This window comes from Periophthalmus magnuspinnatus, chromosome 1 (assembly GCF_009829125.3).
Source record: "Periophthalmus magnuspinnatus isolate fPerMag1 chromosome 1, fPerMag1.2.pri, whole genome shotgun sequence".
Taxonomy (NCBI): Eukaryota; Metazoa; Chordata; class Actinopteri; order Gobiiformes; family Gobiidae; genus Periophthalmus; species Periophthalmus magnuspinnatus.
The window spans coordinates 6,292,667-6,311,000 of NC_047126.1; the positions used below are offsets into that span (position 1 = coordinate 6,292,667).

Consider the following 18,334-nt stretch of genomic DNA (forward strand, 5'->3'; position numbering starts at 1 on the left):
TTGCATAGACATGAAAAAATGGCTGTTAAACTGTGTATCTCCTGAACTGATATTTTAAGACAGTTATACCTTTTAATTTACTTTGTCGCGGGCCATATAAAATGACATGGCGGGCCGAATTTGGCCCATGGGCCTTGAGTTTGACACATTTGGTCTGGAATGTTCCGCAATTCTGCATTATCGATATTTATGGAGTCAAGCAGGTGACAGAATCAGGCCAAGTTATGAGTCAGATGTGTTGAGAGGTGACCAAGTTTTTTTAAACATAAATTTATTGCCTTTCTATAGTTTTTCCAGCACCACCTGCCAGAAATGTTACATAGTCCACCTTTAAATTGTGTCTGAAATGGGTCTGAACTAAACTGATGGACAGTTTTTGACCTATGAGGTTAATATTCTTCAGTCGTTCATGTAATCATTCAATCGTATTATGTTAATTAGTCTGTCACAATTTGCATTTTGATGGGTTTTCTATAAATCAAACTGCCCATAGGTAATGCATTTATTTTTAGCTACATAAGGTGTCCATTTTAGAACACTATTTTCAATTTGGGGCGAGACAAAAGAGGAAATAAGGCTTCACCATTAGTCAGCATTTGTTACGGTGTTCGATTTTGGTCAATAATCACACTTTTTGGACGTAAGCAGCTGATAAAGTCGTGTTTTCTTCACGTACGACAGGAGGCAGTGGGGGTCATGCAGTTGTCAGTTCGTAAACTCAACATGACGACTATAAACTGCCGCCTCATACAGCTCTGACAAATAACATCCACTTTGCCTCAGTTTAGCGAGTGCCTTTCAATCTAGCGCTTTTACAAAAACAGGCGTGGGCATGATCCAATGTCATACTGTGATTCTGTTCCAAGATGTGCGAGAGAATCGATGATGCCAAAGTAAATTGGAAGAGTTGTTTTCACCCTTCTATGTAATAGATATAAGCATATATTTTTTACACAGAAGTAGCTGCCAGTCGGGTGACGGCTGAGAAGGATTCAAATATACGTTTATCTCGATTAATTGGACGCGGTATGCTAACATTTTAAATATATTATATAACTAAGCATAACATTAAAACAGTGGTCTTAATTGGCTGTTAAAATACTTCTAGGCACCTTGGCGTCGGTATTTCCCATTTCCAGCTTAAAATAATGTCTCAGTTTGGAAAAATAACTCTACTGAGGCGTTTAAGTGTTGGGAATCCCTCTGTTGTAGCAATGAAATTAGAAAAAAACATAAAAATACAGCCATTCAGCAACGTGACAGGTATAATAAACATGTGTGAATGAATTTTGAGTGCAGAGTCCAGCTGTGACGGTTTAAGGATTTAAGAACTGTGCAGGAGATGTGTGGGGTTTCTGCTACGTTCTGGAAAGATTGAACTTCCCATAAGCAACGAAACTTGTGTGAATGAAGCATATGATGTTGTTTTGATGAGTGAGCAACATGACATGGTTAAACTCTGCATGTCTTCTTTACATCAAACAGGATTAAAAAAAATAAATAAAAATAACCAAACACTCCAAAGCTGCTGAAACATGGCACACTTTTCGAAAAGATATCTGTAAATCCTCTTATTCTTCTGAGCAGACAAATGGAGCCCCTCTTCACACGAGCGACCCCTGCCTCCGTCATAATCTTGAAACGGAAGACAAAAGCTCGGACGCACGTCTCCGCTCTCTTTGCCAAAACAACAGCGCTGGACCTGATAGTGGCGCGTCTCCCCCTCCTCCGCCGCATTACCCTACTCTTCCTGCGTCTCACTGTCTAATCTCTTTCCACTTTTGCTCTGTTTTACACCGATAACCCTGCTCCTCCTTCATATCCGACTCAAGATCCCGCTGTCACACACTACATCATAAGCCTGACTGCTCTTCCTATCTCAATTAAGTGATGCGCCAGAGACAGGAATTTGGCGTCACTGTACAATGCCCCCAGTCTTCCTGTAGCAGTTTATCACAGACAGCCCTCAGCATGTTAACAGGGGCAATCCCACAGAAGAGCAAAGTGCAAATCTAAACAGAATGCACAGAAGACCCCTTTGTTCTCAGGTAGTGCATATCTGGGCAGCAGTCAGTGATAGTAGAAGCATGTAAACAGAGCAGAGGAGTGAGAGAATTAAAGACTATGCACAGATAGAAACACTGTGGATTACTGTTGGCAAGGTAGCAAATAAAAAAAGCATGTATTGTCTTGGCGCCGTGGTGTAAAGTGTATTTTTAACACAATGAGTACACTTTTTACCAGGGGTGCAAACTTGGCCCTCCAGGGGAAGATTTGTCTGAGGTATCTGTTTTGACTCAGTGTGACTCACAGAAAAGGTTTGGTTTGAGCTCCAATCCATCTCTCGCTCAAACCAGTCCATCCCCCTTAGACACAATCATTTCATCTTAGCATATCAACTTTTTTATATGCAAAACATTAACAGGTTTGGCCATCAGCCCATCATTGCATATTCATTTTGGCCAACCGAATAAAAAAGTGTGAGCGTCGCAGCTTTATACGGTCTTAAAAACCATCTCCCTCGTCTCAAGACTTACACTTGACTGTTGCTTTAACACTATGAGGCAGCAGAGCCAAACACTTACAAAAGGTAATTAGGTTTATTTATTTATTTTTCAAATATGCCCTGGATATTACCACATTACTATTGAGCTTGTGGTTCCCATATGGAGCCATCCCACAATGAACATAAAGATCATCACTAAAACAACAACCAGACATGGGACCACAGACCCTGATCTACCAACGTGTACAATCACAACAACATCAAAAATGTCGTCATTCTACTGGGGTCAGGTGCTTTTAAGATCTCATTTTTAGTTATCACCGCAGTCTCCACTCTGGGCACATCTTTTGTTATTGGTCCTATTAGCATGTCTCGTCTCAAGACAGCCTCTGCCTCAGGAACTTTAGGACTAGCTGGGCTGACATTTTAAAAATGATATATTGTATGTTGCTGCTGCTCCTCTAGGCTACGATAAATTGAGAGATTTTTGTAAATGTCAAAACTACACTAAATCCCTGCAAGGCCATGCGAAAAAGTTGAGATGCCACACTGACAAAACACTGCACCAATTGTGGTCTATTTGTGTTCGTTAAGGGCAGCTTGGAAAAGGTCTAAAATAGTTTACCGGAGATAGATGTAACAACAGGAAGTGAGCAGCACTTTAACCTCCCACTCTAATATTCAAAACCCACAGCTCGGCACTGTGCGAGCCTCCCAAGTGTTTGCTCGCTTGCCCTGAATGTGTACTTACAATGAGGCAGATGATTTAATACATACAAATAAGACAGGCTGCGGCGATATGACTTTATTACTTTTGCAGGTATGGAAATATTTCTGCATATGCGAGTGGAAACGCGGTGCCGTTTCCCTTGTCGAAGTAGTAGAAGTGGGAGGCAGATGGATGTTGGAAAAGCCCACGCGAAAGGAGCAGGACAAATTGGCGGCGTTTGGTCTTCACTTCTCTTTAATTAGACAGCGCTGGAGAGAGCCAGAGAGCTACCTGCCCACATACCTGCCAACGCTCTCCCCCCCCCCCCACCGCACACTGCTACACGCGGTACAACAGGGCCCGTTTATCATGCAGAGAGCAGAGCGAAGAAGTGGGACGGCTGAGATTTTGTGAAGAGACGCGCACACACCGCCCACATAGACTATAACCCTGTGTCAGTAGGGAGATTGGGAGGAAAAAAAGCCTGATAAGTTAGACTAAGGTAGAACAGAAAAGGCTTAGAAGAAGAGGTAGTGACAAAGTAGTGCTAAAGTAGTTTCAGATATAGCGACGCAGGGGCTTGTCTCGTGATAATAAATCTCGTCTTAAGACTACACTGCGCCGGGAAATTTATGTGGACACCTGGCCAGAGTAAGTGGATCCAAAATGTACAAAGGAAGAATGTGTTTAAGTAAGACTACATGGAAAGAGGAGAAGAGGATACAGCGGAATGCTCAACATGGTTTAGTGAAAGGTTTACACTAATTAAATAAATCTTTTTTTTTTTATTACAGATGCATCATTCCAGAGTTTAACGTCCTTGTAGTGATACCGATACTTTCATTATCTGACATTTCACATTATCAGGCAAGGGAAATGTTTTTGTATCGCACACATGGAATACAAAGTGATGTACGGAATAAGAAAACCACGAAACAACAAATCAAAATATAAATAATCGTCATAGAATTTACATTAAAAGAGAAGCTGGAATTGACTGAGACAGACCTCAACTTTGACAGAGAAAGAGCATTTCATCATTTTGGGAACAATACACATAAAATAATATAATTCATTGCTTACAAAATGTTCTGTTTCCCTTATAAGAGTTGTCATTTTTCGTAATCACAGAAAACTCAGACATAACAAATAACGTAACATTTTGGTCAAGGCCACATTTCTTCATAATAGCCTCAGTCACACAGGAGAGCGGGACACACCAGGTCAGGGAGGATTTTGTGTAATCTAAGTTTGTTTGACTCGCTGCTCGACCCGCCGTTACGCTCGCCTTTAGACTCGACGTTAGACCCGCCTCGCCGTTACACTCGCCTTTAGACTTGACTCGCCGTTAGACCCGCCTCGCCGTTACACTCGCCTTTAGACCCGCCTCACCGTTAGACTCGCCTTTAGACTCGCCTTTAGACTCGACGTTAGACTCGCCTCGCCATTACACTCGCCTTTAGACTCGACGTTAGACCCGCCTTTAGACTCAACTCGCCGTTAGACCCGCCTCGCCATTACACTCGCCTTTAGACTCGACTCGCCTTTAGACTCGACTCGCCTTTAGACTCGACTCGCCTTTAGACTCGACTCGCCGTTAGACTCGACTCGCCGTTAGACCCGACTCGCCGTTAGACCCGACTCGCCGTTAGACCCGACTCGCCGTTAGACCCGCTGTACGCTGCCTTTAACCCGACTGTACAATAAAGATCTACAGAACGATTCCTGAGCCTCTGTTCTTTCGACAACGGAACTAAAACCGACAATTTCTAACATATCGTAAAACATATGTACGCTTCTAATAACAGATACAGAACAACTATGAATAATAACTTCAAATATTAAGAGAAATGTGGTCAAAAACTGCCAGTAAATAGTTTTATTACATATTTTTGGTGTAAAATATGCAGTGGTTTACTTTATTATAAAACATCTACTATCAAAGCTACAAGTTATTCTTTTCAAATTTTGTTTATATAGAACATTTAAAAAGAACTTCAGCTGACCAAAGTTCTTCTCTTAAAAGTCAACAAAAAAAACATATACAGGTAACACGATTTATAGGAAAAGAACAATACAACACCAAGATATATGTGTAGCTGGTATTAAATGCCAGGGAGAAGAGGTGGGTTTTCAGGATCTGACAGGCAGAGGGCGCTGTTCCATTGTCTGAAATATAAAATCCTATGACATATATGATTCTTGTTGAGGCTTTGCAGTTAATATTTCAAAGAGAACTTTCACTCTCCTCTCAAATGTAAGCTCTGTTCAAAATATGCCCTATAGGGATGTCTCGATGCTGCGGCCAATAACTGATATTTGCCAATACCTAAATCAATATTTTTAAATCCTTGGCAAGCCACAAATTGAAGTAAAATTGCAGTTAAAGGCTCTGTATTATACAAAATTGACTAGTGTGAGCTTTTAGTCCTGTGGGAATGCAAAAAAAAACATATCTGGAGTTGTGTTTCTATTCACACATGTTTGAGTAACACTTAGTCTCTCTACATCTCCAACGCTCAAACCGCTCTGTTCCACCTTGTGATGTCATCAAGTAGTTGTTTTAAAGTTAACGGCTAATTTTAGTAAGTGTCAGTGAGGCTAAAACAATAGATGCAGATGTTCAACATTTGGCTGTAAATGATCCAAATGATTTTAGCGAAGGTTAAAAACACAGCGATGCACTTCCTGTATTACCACATGACATCACAAGGTGGAACGGAGTGTTTTCTGTTCCTGAGAGCACAGAACAGCACAGAAAAACTATGGTCTGATGTACGGGGAACTATTACCGATATGAAAACCTCGTCTGATATCACCAAAATTAAAGTAACACATTTTAAAGTACGATATTTGGCTGAAAAACTAAAACTATAACACTGAAACTAAACCACAAACCAGAATTATCCCCCAAAAAGTATTCTAAATGTACGCTATTGTTTAAAAAATACAAGCTGCAAAGAATAAACGGTTGAATGCAACACTTAAGTACCGGTAATTAGTTTGTATCTATAACGAATCACAAAAGATCATAATGAAACCCTCTTATGTTTATGTTTATTATTAAATATGGGACAGTGCACATTAATCAACATGCGTTAGTACAATATGTAAATGAGAGGGACATTCAGCCTCATTTTCATCCGGGTTGATGACAGACAAAACTGGCACAGGCACAAGTAATCTCATTAGTAATTAGTCATCTCAATGGGACTTTCCTGGTTAAAAAAAGGTTAAATAAAAAAATAAAAAAACATTCAGTCCATATGCAGGATAAAGACAAGCACAATCTCACAACAAGACAGAGACATTTGTTAAGATGTTGAAACGTTATATAAGATGATTAGTCCATGTTCTGCTCACATGTCTGATCGTCCTGAAGCTACTATTTCGCAGATCGACTAAAGCCAAGGATGAAGGTCATGTCCCTTAGTTCTGTGAGGATTATAGCTTTTATATATAAATGGACATAGCTAACTTGGTGGCTGCCTCGTTTCAAACAGGAAGTGATCATGGTGCGCTTGAAAAACCCTTCCTTCTATAACCACTGCAGTGAACCTCGTCATTTTGGTTTTAAAATGTTCATATTAACCCACTCTACATGATCCTGTTTTTTTTTTATTTCGCTATTGCGCCTGTAAATCAATATTAATAACAGACGAAACAGGCGCCTTCTTTCCCCGAGGTCGCTCTCACTAGCCTTAGCAACAGGTTTGATTGACAGTGTTGCTAAGCGCCCCCTCCCTGCTAAACCAGCGTTGCGGCCGGGATGGGGAGTTACCTTCATCGGCCTCGCTCTGAATTGGCTCTTTGGTTGCTATGATACTCGTGGTCGGAATTACTAATATGGAAATTGGCACCAAATTCGCGGCAACTGATAATCTTTGTGAAATGTGCATTAAGTAAACGGAATACATGAGCTCTAAATAAAAAAATAAAAAAAGTAAGTAAAAAATAAATAAATAAAAAAAATATATATAATAAAATGAAAAAATAAAATAAAATAAAATAATAAATAAATAAATAAAAAAATGTAAGTAAAAAAAAATATATATATATATAAATAAAAAAATAAAATAAAAAAATAAAAATAAAAATATAATAAAATAAAATAAAATAAAATAAAAAAATAAAAATAAATAGAAATTAAACTTGATGAACCCATGGTAAATACTTACCCCCAAAAAGTATTGCTACATCCAACGTATACTGAATATTTCTCGTGACAGATCTGATGTACTACCCATTCCTACTGTGAACTAAACTTGAATCTTGCAACAAAAATCACAAATATAATCACAATCGCAACGCACTTCTCCAAAAACTCTCAGCCCTACCAACCTCCAGCCTGTAAACAAATATTTATTATCTGCAACACTTCAGCGTATTCCCAGCAATAAAAATGTGAGGATATGTCAAAACTCTAAACATGATGTGCCTCGTGGCGTAGCACCATTTCACAAGACACAGACCATATTTCCTCACTCAACTCTTGTGTATAGAGAAATATTAGGGAGTGTTTTTTATACTGAACTGAATGAAAGCAGAAGCTACAAACATTGTGTACTCTTATCCTTCAGAGTAGACTATTTCCACCAACAATTCTCGGAGCACATCTGAGGGTTGATTACTGTGACCCTCGTGGGACAAAAGCCTTTGTATCAGCTCTTTCTGTAGACTTTATACCAGATAAGGAGTTCCCGAGTTGGCGTGGCCTTCCTCCAAATCACCCAGGCTCTTACGGTGGACAAGTATAAGAAAAGAATGCAGACTATATTGCCAATAAAAGCCAAAGCCGTAGGAACGCAGTAGCTACAGAAGGTGCAGTCGATTTGAAGACTTTCCCATTTGGGGGTTAATGAGCTTCTCACCGCAGTAATCCTCACTTCACTTGCACATAAAATTAATCAAGTGCACAGCTGCCAGTCACTTAAGAGCCAATTGGAACTCTCCATTAAGACCTGGCAATCAGCTGCTAATCATTTAGTTTTACAGACTGACAAGAGGCCATAAGCGCCTTTTACCACACACACCAGCGCCAATGCATTCAGAGGTCATTTTAAAAGCCAGTTTAAAGGTCAAATTTGTATATTTAACCTGCCACTATTATTTGTAAGGATGTAAAGTTTATGTCATTGGCATCACTACAGCAGAGTCCAGCCCTGATGTGATGTTTGGAAGCATTTGGAGAAGATGGTACTGCACTGCTGAGTCACGTCGGGTAATACCAGTTGAATTACTTCAGATTCATTTTAAGAGCACTTTAAAAAAGTCTTACATCTCAGATTGGACAGCAATGAATTTTCACTTGTTTGTTTTGCAGAGTTAGACTAAACACTAGAACTACAATTCAGCACATCAGGAACTTGAGACAGCTTTCGGTTCCAAGAATTTGCTTTCAAACAGATAAATGGAAAAAGAATTATAGGTTTATAGTGCACAAGTGTTTCCTTGTGTACCCTCAGGGCTCCCCGTAGCGCTACACAAGGGGGGTACTTGGAACGATTTCACTAGTATTTGAATATAAAATGTTCTGTGTAGAACATTTTACATACTTTGGATTTTAGACATACATATATTGGCAAATAAGAAAATCTACATAATAACTGACAATTCCATTAAACAGATTTTTTTGCTCTCTGCTCTGGAGTTAGGGGGTACTCTGAGTGTGGTGCTCCTTATTATTAAGGTTTCTAGTCTGATTAATGTTTACTTTCAAAATTACATTAACTCAGTTGTTGATGTCTCTAGCAAAAGGAAGTAAATGGCCTGATAAACACATAAAGTCCATCAGCTCAGAGATGGATGTATCATGACAGATCAGAAAATTATATTTGATTGTTGGATTACAGTGGTCTGGAAAGAGTAAACCAGCTCATACTGTAGACACTCAGGCACAAGGAGTTTTGTGTTATCTACTCCTGTAATAATCAAACTCTAGACCCACAAAACAGCTCATGTCTGCGTGATTCTCATTTCAGATAGCACTACTAGAGACAAGATGGCATTTCAACCCTTCCCGTATTTTCAGATTGTGTTTACTGTACACTGCAGTTATACATTAGTCTAATTCCCTTCCCCAGTGACATCTTCTCCCCATGTTACATTATGTGTCGATTATAAACTGGACCTTTGAAAGAATCGTGCTCCAGACACAAATGAAAACACAGCAAAACTTGGACTCTCATTAAAATCACTGTGAACATGCAGCACTAAAATATGCATTTCATCCGAGCATGTTAATACACTTGTCTTTGCCTTTATCAAGGTTTAACGTTGTGTAACCTCCGTCCATTATGGCTGCTCTGTGGGCTGTGTGAGAATCATTAACATGGCTTCCAGCACAGCTATCTGGCTAAAACAGGCACGCAGCAGTCCAGGTAAACAACACGCATCGGGCTGACATTTATTTGGTGAGCTGTGCCGCCGCCGCCGCCACCCGACGCGCCAATCACCAGCCCTACACTGCCTATTAGAGAGAATGCAATGCAATCTGATCCGGGCACTGTTACACTCCTGCTCCGAGTGCCATGAACCTATTCACTTTTTAACAACACAGCATAAGAAGGATAATGTATGGAGATAAGCACTTTACAATTCATTAGAAGGGCTCGCGGGAACAAAGTCACACAACCAAGGCTCTGCAATGTGTTACTGCTAATGCTGGTGCCGCTTTCCCACTGGTGAGCCTGAAAAACACCAGACTAGTGCGGCACAGGGAGCTTTTATGTAAATATTTAGGGATGTCAACGCACACTCCTGCATGTTAAGTGTGCCGCCGGTGACAGACTCAAGGAGCTCGAGCTGGAGTTGTGCGCGGTTTTCACCAATTTTTCATGAATTTGCATAATAATAAAAAAGAAAACACATTTCTTCGCAAGTGTGTTTTGAAAACCCATTTACTGTACATGGGAAACTTGAACGTAGAGTTGACAGTTGCGACGGAACAGAACAGCTTATAAAAACATATGGCTTAGTGCGTTTAACGAAGACGTATTTTGCTTTTGTTTGATATATAGTTACAGCCCAAGACATTCACGGATCTTTTTTTTTAAATATTTTGACAATTCTGATCTAAACTTAATAAAAGAGTCCACTGACTTCTGTTTGCAAACTGCAGTGCCTTCGGATATTTACAGTTCATACTATCAGTTTTCATTTGTGCCAAAGTGACTCCACAGTGCTGCTGAATCCTACACGTATCACAGATTAAGAAAGAAATAAATAAATCAGAGAATGTAGTAAGTGCAGAGGAGTGGGTGTGTATTGGCCGGGGGTCGGGGAGAACGGGAATTTTTGGAGCAATGGCATCTTGGATACTTTAAATGACTAAATGAGAAGGGAAAAACGTGTTATTCTGCGTTGTGTAATCTTATTTTTCGTGATTAATCGAACTATTTCACATTTTCACCTTTTGCTTTTCCCTTATTGTTTGTGAGGTCCCGTTTTAGAAATAAACATCTCTTTATGTAAGCGACCCGACACAATCACCAGTGCCAAGAACATTTTCTTTTTGGATTAACTGTAAGATCTTTGATGCAATTCCCATGTTGCACATTATCCCCCTGTTTAATTGATTTAGATAAAGCCGAATCATTATATTTGTTTTTGCCTTAAGGTTTGGATAATGTGAGATCGTGACTATGATTTAGAAGGATTACACTTCAAATAGAACAAGGCGATTTATTAAAAAGGCAAAGTTTAAGAGAGAAAAGCGCATATTGGGTTATGAAGGGGAAAAGAACAGCAGGAGGGATGATGCTAGGATCTGACTTTACCTTCTGTGGGGTTGATCGCCTCTGGCAAGTGCTCCCACGGGAGGGTCCAAGAAGGACATGGATGAGGGAAGAACACAGCCTCTATGCCGCTTTCCTGTGGGAGGAGCAAACACACATACACATGCATAAGTTACCATAGAAACACATGTTCATCCTTGAGGCACAGTGATCAAAATGGGGGTAAGGAGGTGAATGCAAAGAGGCTTGACCACAGGAGGCTGTTTTTATGTCCCCCCACAACACCTGTATGACTCATAGCACTGACATATGAAAAAGCATCACTATTATCTCCCTCATATTAATGGCAAAATATAAATAATCATAAATAATCATCATAACATTAACATTAAAGCAGAAGAGTGCAGAATAAATGTCGTATGCACGGCTCAATAGAACCGTTTGGAGACTGGATTTAAACATTGTCAAAGTAGAGTCTGTCTCACATCTTCAGGAAGACTATCCCAGGTTTTAGCTGCATAAAACTGAAACACTGACTCTCCATGTTTAGTCCTGACCCTGGGCACCAGCAGGAGTCCGGTCCCTGAAGTGGTTCATGTGGCACTAACATGTCAGAGATGTACTTTGGTGCTGGTCCATGGAGAGACTTGTTCACAAGCAGAGCTAATTTAAAGTCTATTCTCTGAGCCACAGGAGCCAGAGACCTGAGCCACAGGACACATCTGTGAAGTACTTCCTGGTTCTAGTCGGGACCCGAGCAGCAGTGTTCTGGATGTACTGCAGAGTCTTAACGCTTGTTTGGAGAGGCCAGTGAGCAGGACGTCACAGTTGGATCAATAAAATAACAGAAACATAAACTAACAATACAAACTTTTGCGATTGCCATTTAAACGCAAAGAAATAGTCAAATTTCTTCCACCAAATTCTGAACTCTGCATTAAACTGACAGATTTGCTATGAACCTCTCAATTAAAAAAGACTGATCATTGATATATACGGTAAATGGAAACTGGTCACATTTTTATACAGCACTTTTCAACCTTCAAGTCACTCAAAGCGCTTTACATCAAGGGCACACTCACTTATTCACACACACATTCATGCACCAGTGTACGCAGACACAGAGAGCGAGGTGGGTTAAGTGTCTTGCCCAAGGACACAACAACAGCATTCATCTGCGGGAGCTGGGATCGCACTACCATCCTGTAACTCAGTGGATCTGCTCAACCAATTGATCGGTGAACGAAAACTCTACCAACTGAGCTACTGTCACTGACGAATAGAAACGATCGATCTGTAGGGATGAGGAATTAATGGGATTTGCTTAATCTTGAATAGAGACAACAGCTGTTTTTAGTTTCAGTGACGTTAGCTCCTCCTTTCAGACGGATATACGGCAGTGTCCAGCAGTGATCTGACCAGAACTGGACAAATCCTACAACGATTTGTCCAGTTGACAGATTTAATTTAATCTTTTGCTATTAATCTTCAATCTTATATTAATAAAATGAATAAAGACACAGACTCTCTCAGCATTAAAAGCCAGACAATAAAAGTGCATCTTAACACGCTCCATTGTGGGGGATTTTTCAGTAGAATTATTACTAAAACTACTTTAACTTCATCTCAGCAAATCCCATTAATTCCACATCCCTACATTAGAACAAAACTTGCAGATTTGAAGAAGAGGCTGCGTACATTTTTCAGGTGTTTTATCATTCATTGACCAGCTTCAGCTTCACGCCTGCAGCTCATGATCTTAGCTGAAACGCACCAAGGCATGGACTGGCTTAAGGCAAATTAAAAAAGCTAATTTGCAATTTTTTTTGGTCTAAATGCATGATAATATAAACAGCCTTGAAGTTAAAGTAGCTGTTTTAGTAATAATCGTACTGAAAAACGGAGTGTGTTAAGTGTTGTTAAGACACACTTTTATTCTCTGCCTTTTAACACACAGAGAGTTGCGTGGTCCTCTGTGTCTCGATTCATTTTATTAATTTAATTTAACATTCAAGATTAAGCAAATCAAAACAGCAATTTGAATGAAAGCACTTAGCAAATCGCAACGGCTGCAACTTGAAGTACCGTAATTTCCTCCATAAACCAAAAAATATCCGGTCTTATTCTGCATAAAAACTGCCAGCGCTGCGTAGATCTGTATAAACATGATCAGCAATGTAATTCTTGTATTAGTTTGTCATTTCATATTTCGGTCTTTTGTCGAATTCTTCTGGGACGTGCTTTGAACAGAATTACATTATTAAAACAGGAATTGCAAATCTAATCGCGACACTTGTCTGAATGACTTTGCCGGTTGTACAATTTGAAGTAGTAAGAAGAGAAATGAGCATTTATCCGTTGTAAAAATGTCTTTATTAGCGATACTGTTGCTACGTGGTGTCTGCGCGGCGCTCTGGGAAGTCGTCTACGGCACGTGCGATACAAACGAAGGATTGGAGAACACCTGCTCCTTCCCCGACTTCACCTGGTGACACTAACCCTCCAAATCTCCAGTCAGGAAAACCTTTATTTTGACTAGAGCACAGATTAAGCTGCTGTCTTATTTGCAGGCGTTGCGCATAAAGCCCCGTCAATCAAACCCGGCGGAAAAAGCGTTTTGGCCTCTTGAAAGTAGTCCGGAGACTGTACTGTTTACATTTTTGAGCGCTGTCTGTGTGAGTGGCATGAGCTGCTGTGATCGCCGGAGTGGGAAAGTGTCAGAGTTTATGGGGCGTTCTCTCGGAGTGGACAGTGTGCGCAGATGGAACCGGGACATCTGGTGCGCGATGGTGAAAGATCATTAGTCTTTATGGCACAGTATGGGATGAAACTCTTAAATGAAAACACACACAAGAGCACATATTTACAGGATCTGATTAGGGCTCACTGGATTTTCATTGAGATAGAAATTCAGTCTGGTCTAATTGTCAATAATATGTTTTGTTTTTTTGTTTTAATCAAGGCGTCTGCAGCTAAATCATTACAATATCAACTTATCATTCAATATATGAAAGCCGGGACTCTATTTTTCTAATTGTGTGTACTTTTTATTTGCAGTACTGGGGAGATCTTTGCTATTTTGCATGTAATAACGTAACATTTGCGCTGTAGAGGGTAGAATAAATAACTCCGATGGCTAATTATCAGTTAATTCCATAGACTGTATATATAAATAGACATAGCTGCTGGTTATTTTGGTTTCTAAATGTTCGTATTAACCTGCTCTACATGATCCTGGCATTTTTATTTCACTCGTTGTCTGTAAATCAACATATGAACATGAATAACAGACAAATCAGGCGCCTTCTTTCCCCAGTGTCGCTCCCGCTGGCGTTAGCAACAGGTTTGATTGACAGCGTTGCCAAGCGCCTGCTCCCTGCAAAACTAGAAGTGCGTTACGTTCAACAGCCTCGCTCCAGATTGGCTCTTTAGTTGCTATGATCCTCGCAGTTGGAATTTCAAATATGAAACTTGGCTCCAAATTGGCTCCTATACCGGCTCTTGCCTCGATGAGCTTCATTTGACTGGAGCCGACGCTGTGGGTGACGTCACGCTCTGGTAGTCCACTTCTTTACACAGTCTATGGTTAATTCTGCCGTTTATCTGTTGCAGCTTAGGTTTTTTTTAATGATCCTGTCTATTTAAAAACTGTTTTACTGCGATTATTTTGCTTTGTAACAGTATTTTCAGTATTATCACAATTATTATCCCAATATTTATCTGTAGCAATTTGTTATCGTGCCAGTTCTATCTACAGCCAATCCTCTGTCAGTAAAAGCACGTGGGTTTGGAGCAGAGTTCAGACTTAAACTGAACTATTTTTGTTATAAAAGCTCTGACTAAAAGTTTGTCTTGTTTAAGTTCATGAAATCAGTAGTGAAAGCCATTTTTATTTAGTTTTTAAAAATAAATACATAAGATCGAGACTGATCAATACGAGAACAATCACAACGTTTTGACAAAAAGTAGGTACTTATTCCTCCCACTCGGTTTACAATTTTCATGTCAAGTGAGGAATAATAATGAGCGTTTTTTTTCTAGTACATAGTCTACAGATTAAAAAAACTCTCAGGATAGTAATAACTTTTGGCTTCACTGGAAAAAAAATCAGGACTCTATACATTTACATCACAGGCTGTACTGCAGCACTGAACTGTTACATCTGGTTCAAGGTAGTTTTATCAACAAGAAAGTGATCCGACAATGTCTTTTAACAGACTCCACTTTACAAAACAGTGCACAAGTGCTTTAATATTGACTGACGGATCATTTACCCCGTGTAACTCTCAGTACATCTTGTTCTTGATATAACCCACAACATCACATTCGTGTACACTTACAACAGTACAGTGGCCGAGACGCCAGAAACAGCTGCGGCTCAGACACAGCGTTGGCGACATGCAGCCGTCCTTATAATCCCCTCGGGCTGACAGAGAATGGTGGCTATTGTTTGCACACAGTCCTCTCGGTGTTAATGTGTGATTTCACCCCGCCATCAAAACTGTCATTTATGCACGTCTGCACCTAGCAACACTTCATCCGGCAACATGGTGCTGCACTCTAAAAAATCCCCCTCCTCTATCCTGACCACCCAGTGCTCACAACCCACTCAAATCCCAGTATTCCGTTCCTAAAACTAGATATTATTTTAAATGTCCGCCACTAGGAAGCAGAAATATCCGAGCAGATCGAGGACAAGGCGACAGAGCCAAGGGAAAAGTCCGGGGGCTCAAAAGTGTAAAGGTGGTAACGCCCGAGAGAAAACACGTGGCCTTGTCTCAAAAATATTACCAGTAAGGCTGAAAAATATATTGAAATCCAATCGAAATAGCAATTCATAATAGAATGTCCTTTATAAAGAACAAAATATCCAGTTTTTAATAGCAAAAAATTTTGTTCATTTACCCTAGACCTCGAAAACATGTTCTGAAATGCAGGGGATTCTTGGATTAATTTCTGTTCATATTTCAGTCTTCTCTAAAATGTTAATGCTGGAGTTGTTTACAATGAATGGAAACCTACTTTTTAAATATATATTGCAAATCTAATCCTTATATTAATACTTATCGGAAAAACAGCCATTAGATTTAGATTAGATCCCAAATCATGCACTGGTACTACAGTAAGTAGAGCCATATTTAACATGTTTAATTGTGTGGACATAAATATTGTCCACACTTTTCTGCCCTGCTAATACACAAGACAGGGTTTGTTTTGGATAGCTGTGGTTGCTTTTTACAGCAGTTAAGCACAGGCCAAAGGAGAGCCCTGCCTGCAAGAACAGTAAAGACAAGCGTGTCTGCTGAGAACATGAGCTGTGCATTTTAGAAAACACTGCAGGCAGACAGAGCGCTGAACACAGGTAGAGTCAGTAGTCCACAGTTAAGCCTAAGAGAGTGGTAAATATTTTATAATGTAGGTTGACTCAGTATGTTTAAAATCACTGAGAATTCAGCAATAGACCATGACGTTTAGGTTGGAAGAGCTATGGCTTTGTTTCTGAATATGCAGATGTGTTAAAGACGCTACAAGAAAAACACAGAATTCCATGTTGTGTTTACCCGACACAACAGAAAGGCAACATTTTAAGTGACAATGACAGCCAGAAGCCAAAACATTATCACAGAGCTACACTGGCAGGCAAATCAACTGAAAACTCAAGCATGAAATTATAGGATAATGGTTAACGAGCAGTTGCAGCCTCTAAACACTTTATCTCCACTTCAGCAGGACACGATTTGCATTCAGCGTAGGAGCATGTTTAAACAAAAGTGTGTGGAGATGACAAGGCCTGATAAAAAGTGAGGACATACTTTGAGTTTGGTCAGAGTGGGCCTCGGGCCTCCAACAAACGGCAGCTGTTGGCAGGTCTCCTCACACTCCAGTAGGCTGCTTGAGCTGTGCTGTGCCGTGGGCTCTGATGGACGGGGAGGGGGGGTCTGAGGGGTGAGGAGGGTTATCCCACAGGCTTTAGCTGCACGCTGCACCCCAGGTACCTCCTGCACACGGCTGTACCAGCGCAGCAGGCGGGGCAGGTGGTCCAGAACCTGCTCTGCGTGAGTTTGTACAGAACTCTATGAAAAACAAAGAGGAGCAAAAAATGAGAAGGTGAAAAAACTGACTAAATTATTTATCATCAGGTGAGTCAGCTCCAGCACAGGAAAATGTCATGTTCCCTAGAACTCACTCATCACTGCAGCGGGCAGGAATGAACAAGAGACCAGAACCAAAACAGAGCCAAGTGTGGAGGAGGAGAGAGGAACACAAAGACATGATCAACTGTGTGTCCTGCTGCTGGAAGAGAGGGATTAAACTGAGAGAGAGGGGCTCAACAGAGAGAGAGACTAAACAGAGAGAGAGAGGGACTAAACAGAAAGAGAGGGGGGCTAAACAGAGAGAGGGACTAAACAGAGAGAGAGAGGGACTAAACACAGAGAGGGACTAAACAGAGAGAGGGGGACTAAATAGAGAGAGAGGGACTAAATAGAGAGAGAGGGACTAAACAGAGAGAGGGGGTTATACAGAGAGAGAGGGAGGGACTAAATAGAGGGGGGCTAAACAGAGAGAGGGGGGCTAAACAGAGAGAGAGAGGGGCTAAACAGAGAGAGGGACTAAACAGAGAGAGAGAGGGACTAAACACAGAGAGGGACTAAACACAGAGAGGGACTAAACAGAGAGAGGGGGTAAACAGAGAGAAGGACTAAACAGAGAGAGGGACTATACAGAGAGAGGGGGACTAAATAGAGAGGGGGGCTAAACACAGAGAGGGACTAAACAGAGAGAGGGGCTAAAAAGAGAGAGGGGCTAAACAGAGAGAGGGGCTAAACAGAGAGAGGGGCTAAACAGAGAGAGAGGGCCTATAGAGAGAGAGAGAGGGGGGCTGAACAGAGAGAGGGGCTGAACAGAGGGACTGAACAGCAGGGTAACAGCGGACACATGGTCCATGGGACAGATAGGAGGCAGGGGCCAAGCCTGGGCAGAGAACAGCCTGAGTGGACAGAGATGGCCGTTAAGAGGAGACACGCTACATGGAGTGTGAAACTGGAAACCACTGGAGCACAGCTGACTACTAAAAGCCTTATTGTGAGAACTCAAGTTTATTCTCAGAGTGCCCAGAGAGGTGGAGAAGGCAGAGACAACTCAACCAATCACAACGTAGCACTACTCATCACCGCAAACATCTTCCACATTCTAAAATAGTGAGAAATTGTCTAATCTCCAGGTGCCTTTGAAGTTGAAATATGTGCAACAAGCCTTAGGGCTAACTACCAGCACTTTTTGATCAGCTGCGGAGAGAAATACGTTTCCAGAGAAAAGTTATTGAAATGCATTTCAACTTGTGCATGTGAATAGGATGCCTCCCACTGGCTGTTATCACCCTCT

The 18,334-nt window shown here is 40.8% G+C and overlaps 1 protein-coding gene across 2 annotated transcripts in view; it reads right to left on the minus strand.

Annotated features, from left to right (window-relative positions):
- The window catches only part of gstcd (glutathione S-transferase, C-terminal domain containing), an 89,456-nt gene that overhangs the window by 67,233 nt on the left and 3,889 nt on the right, over positions 1 to 18,334 (minus strand). For both annotated transcript variants that reach the window (XM_033973248.2, XM_055223861.1), the window contains exons 4-5: positions 16,765 to 17,025; positions 10,994 to 11,087 (exon numbers count right to left, since the gene is read on the minus strand). In XM_033973248.2, the coding sequence (XP_033829139.1) occupies positions 10,994 to 11,087; positions 16,765 to 17,025 (355 nt within the window). The remainder of the gene's footprint in view (positions 1 to 10,993; positions 11,088 to 16,764; positions 17,026 to 18,334) is intronic.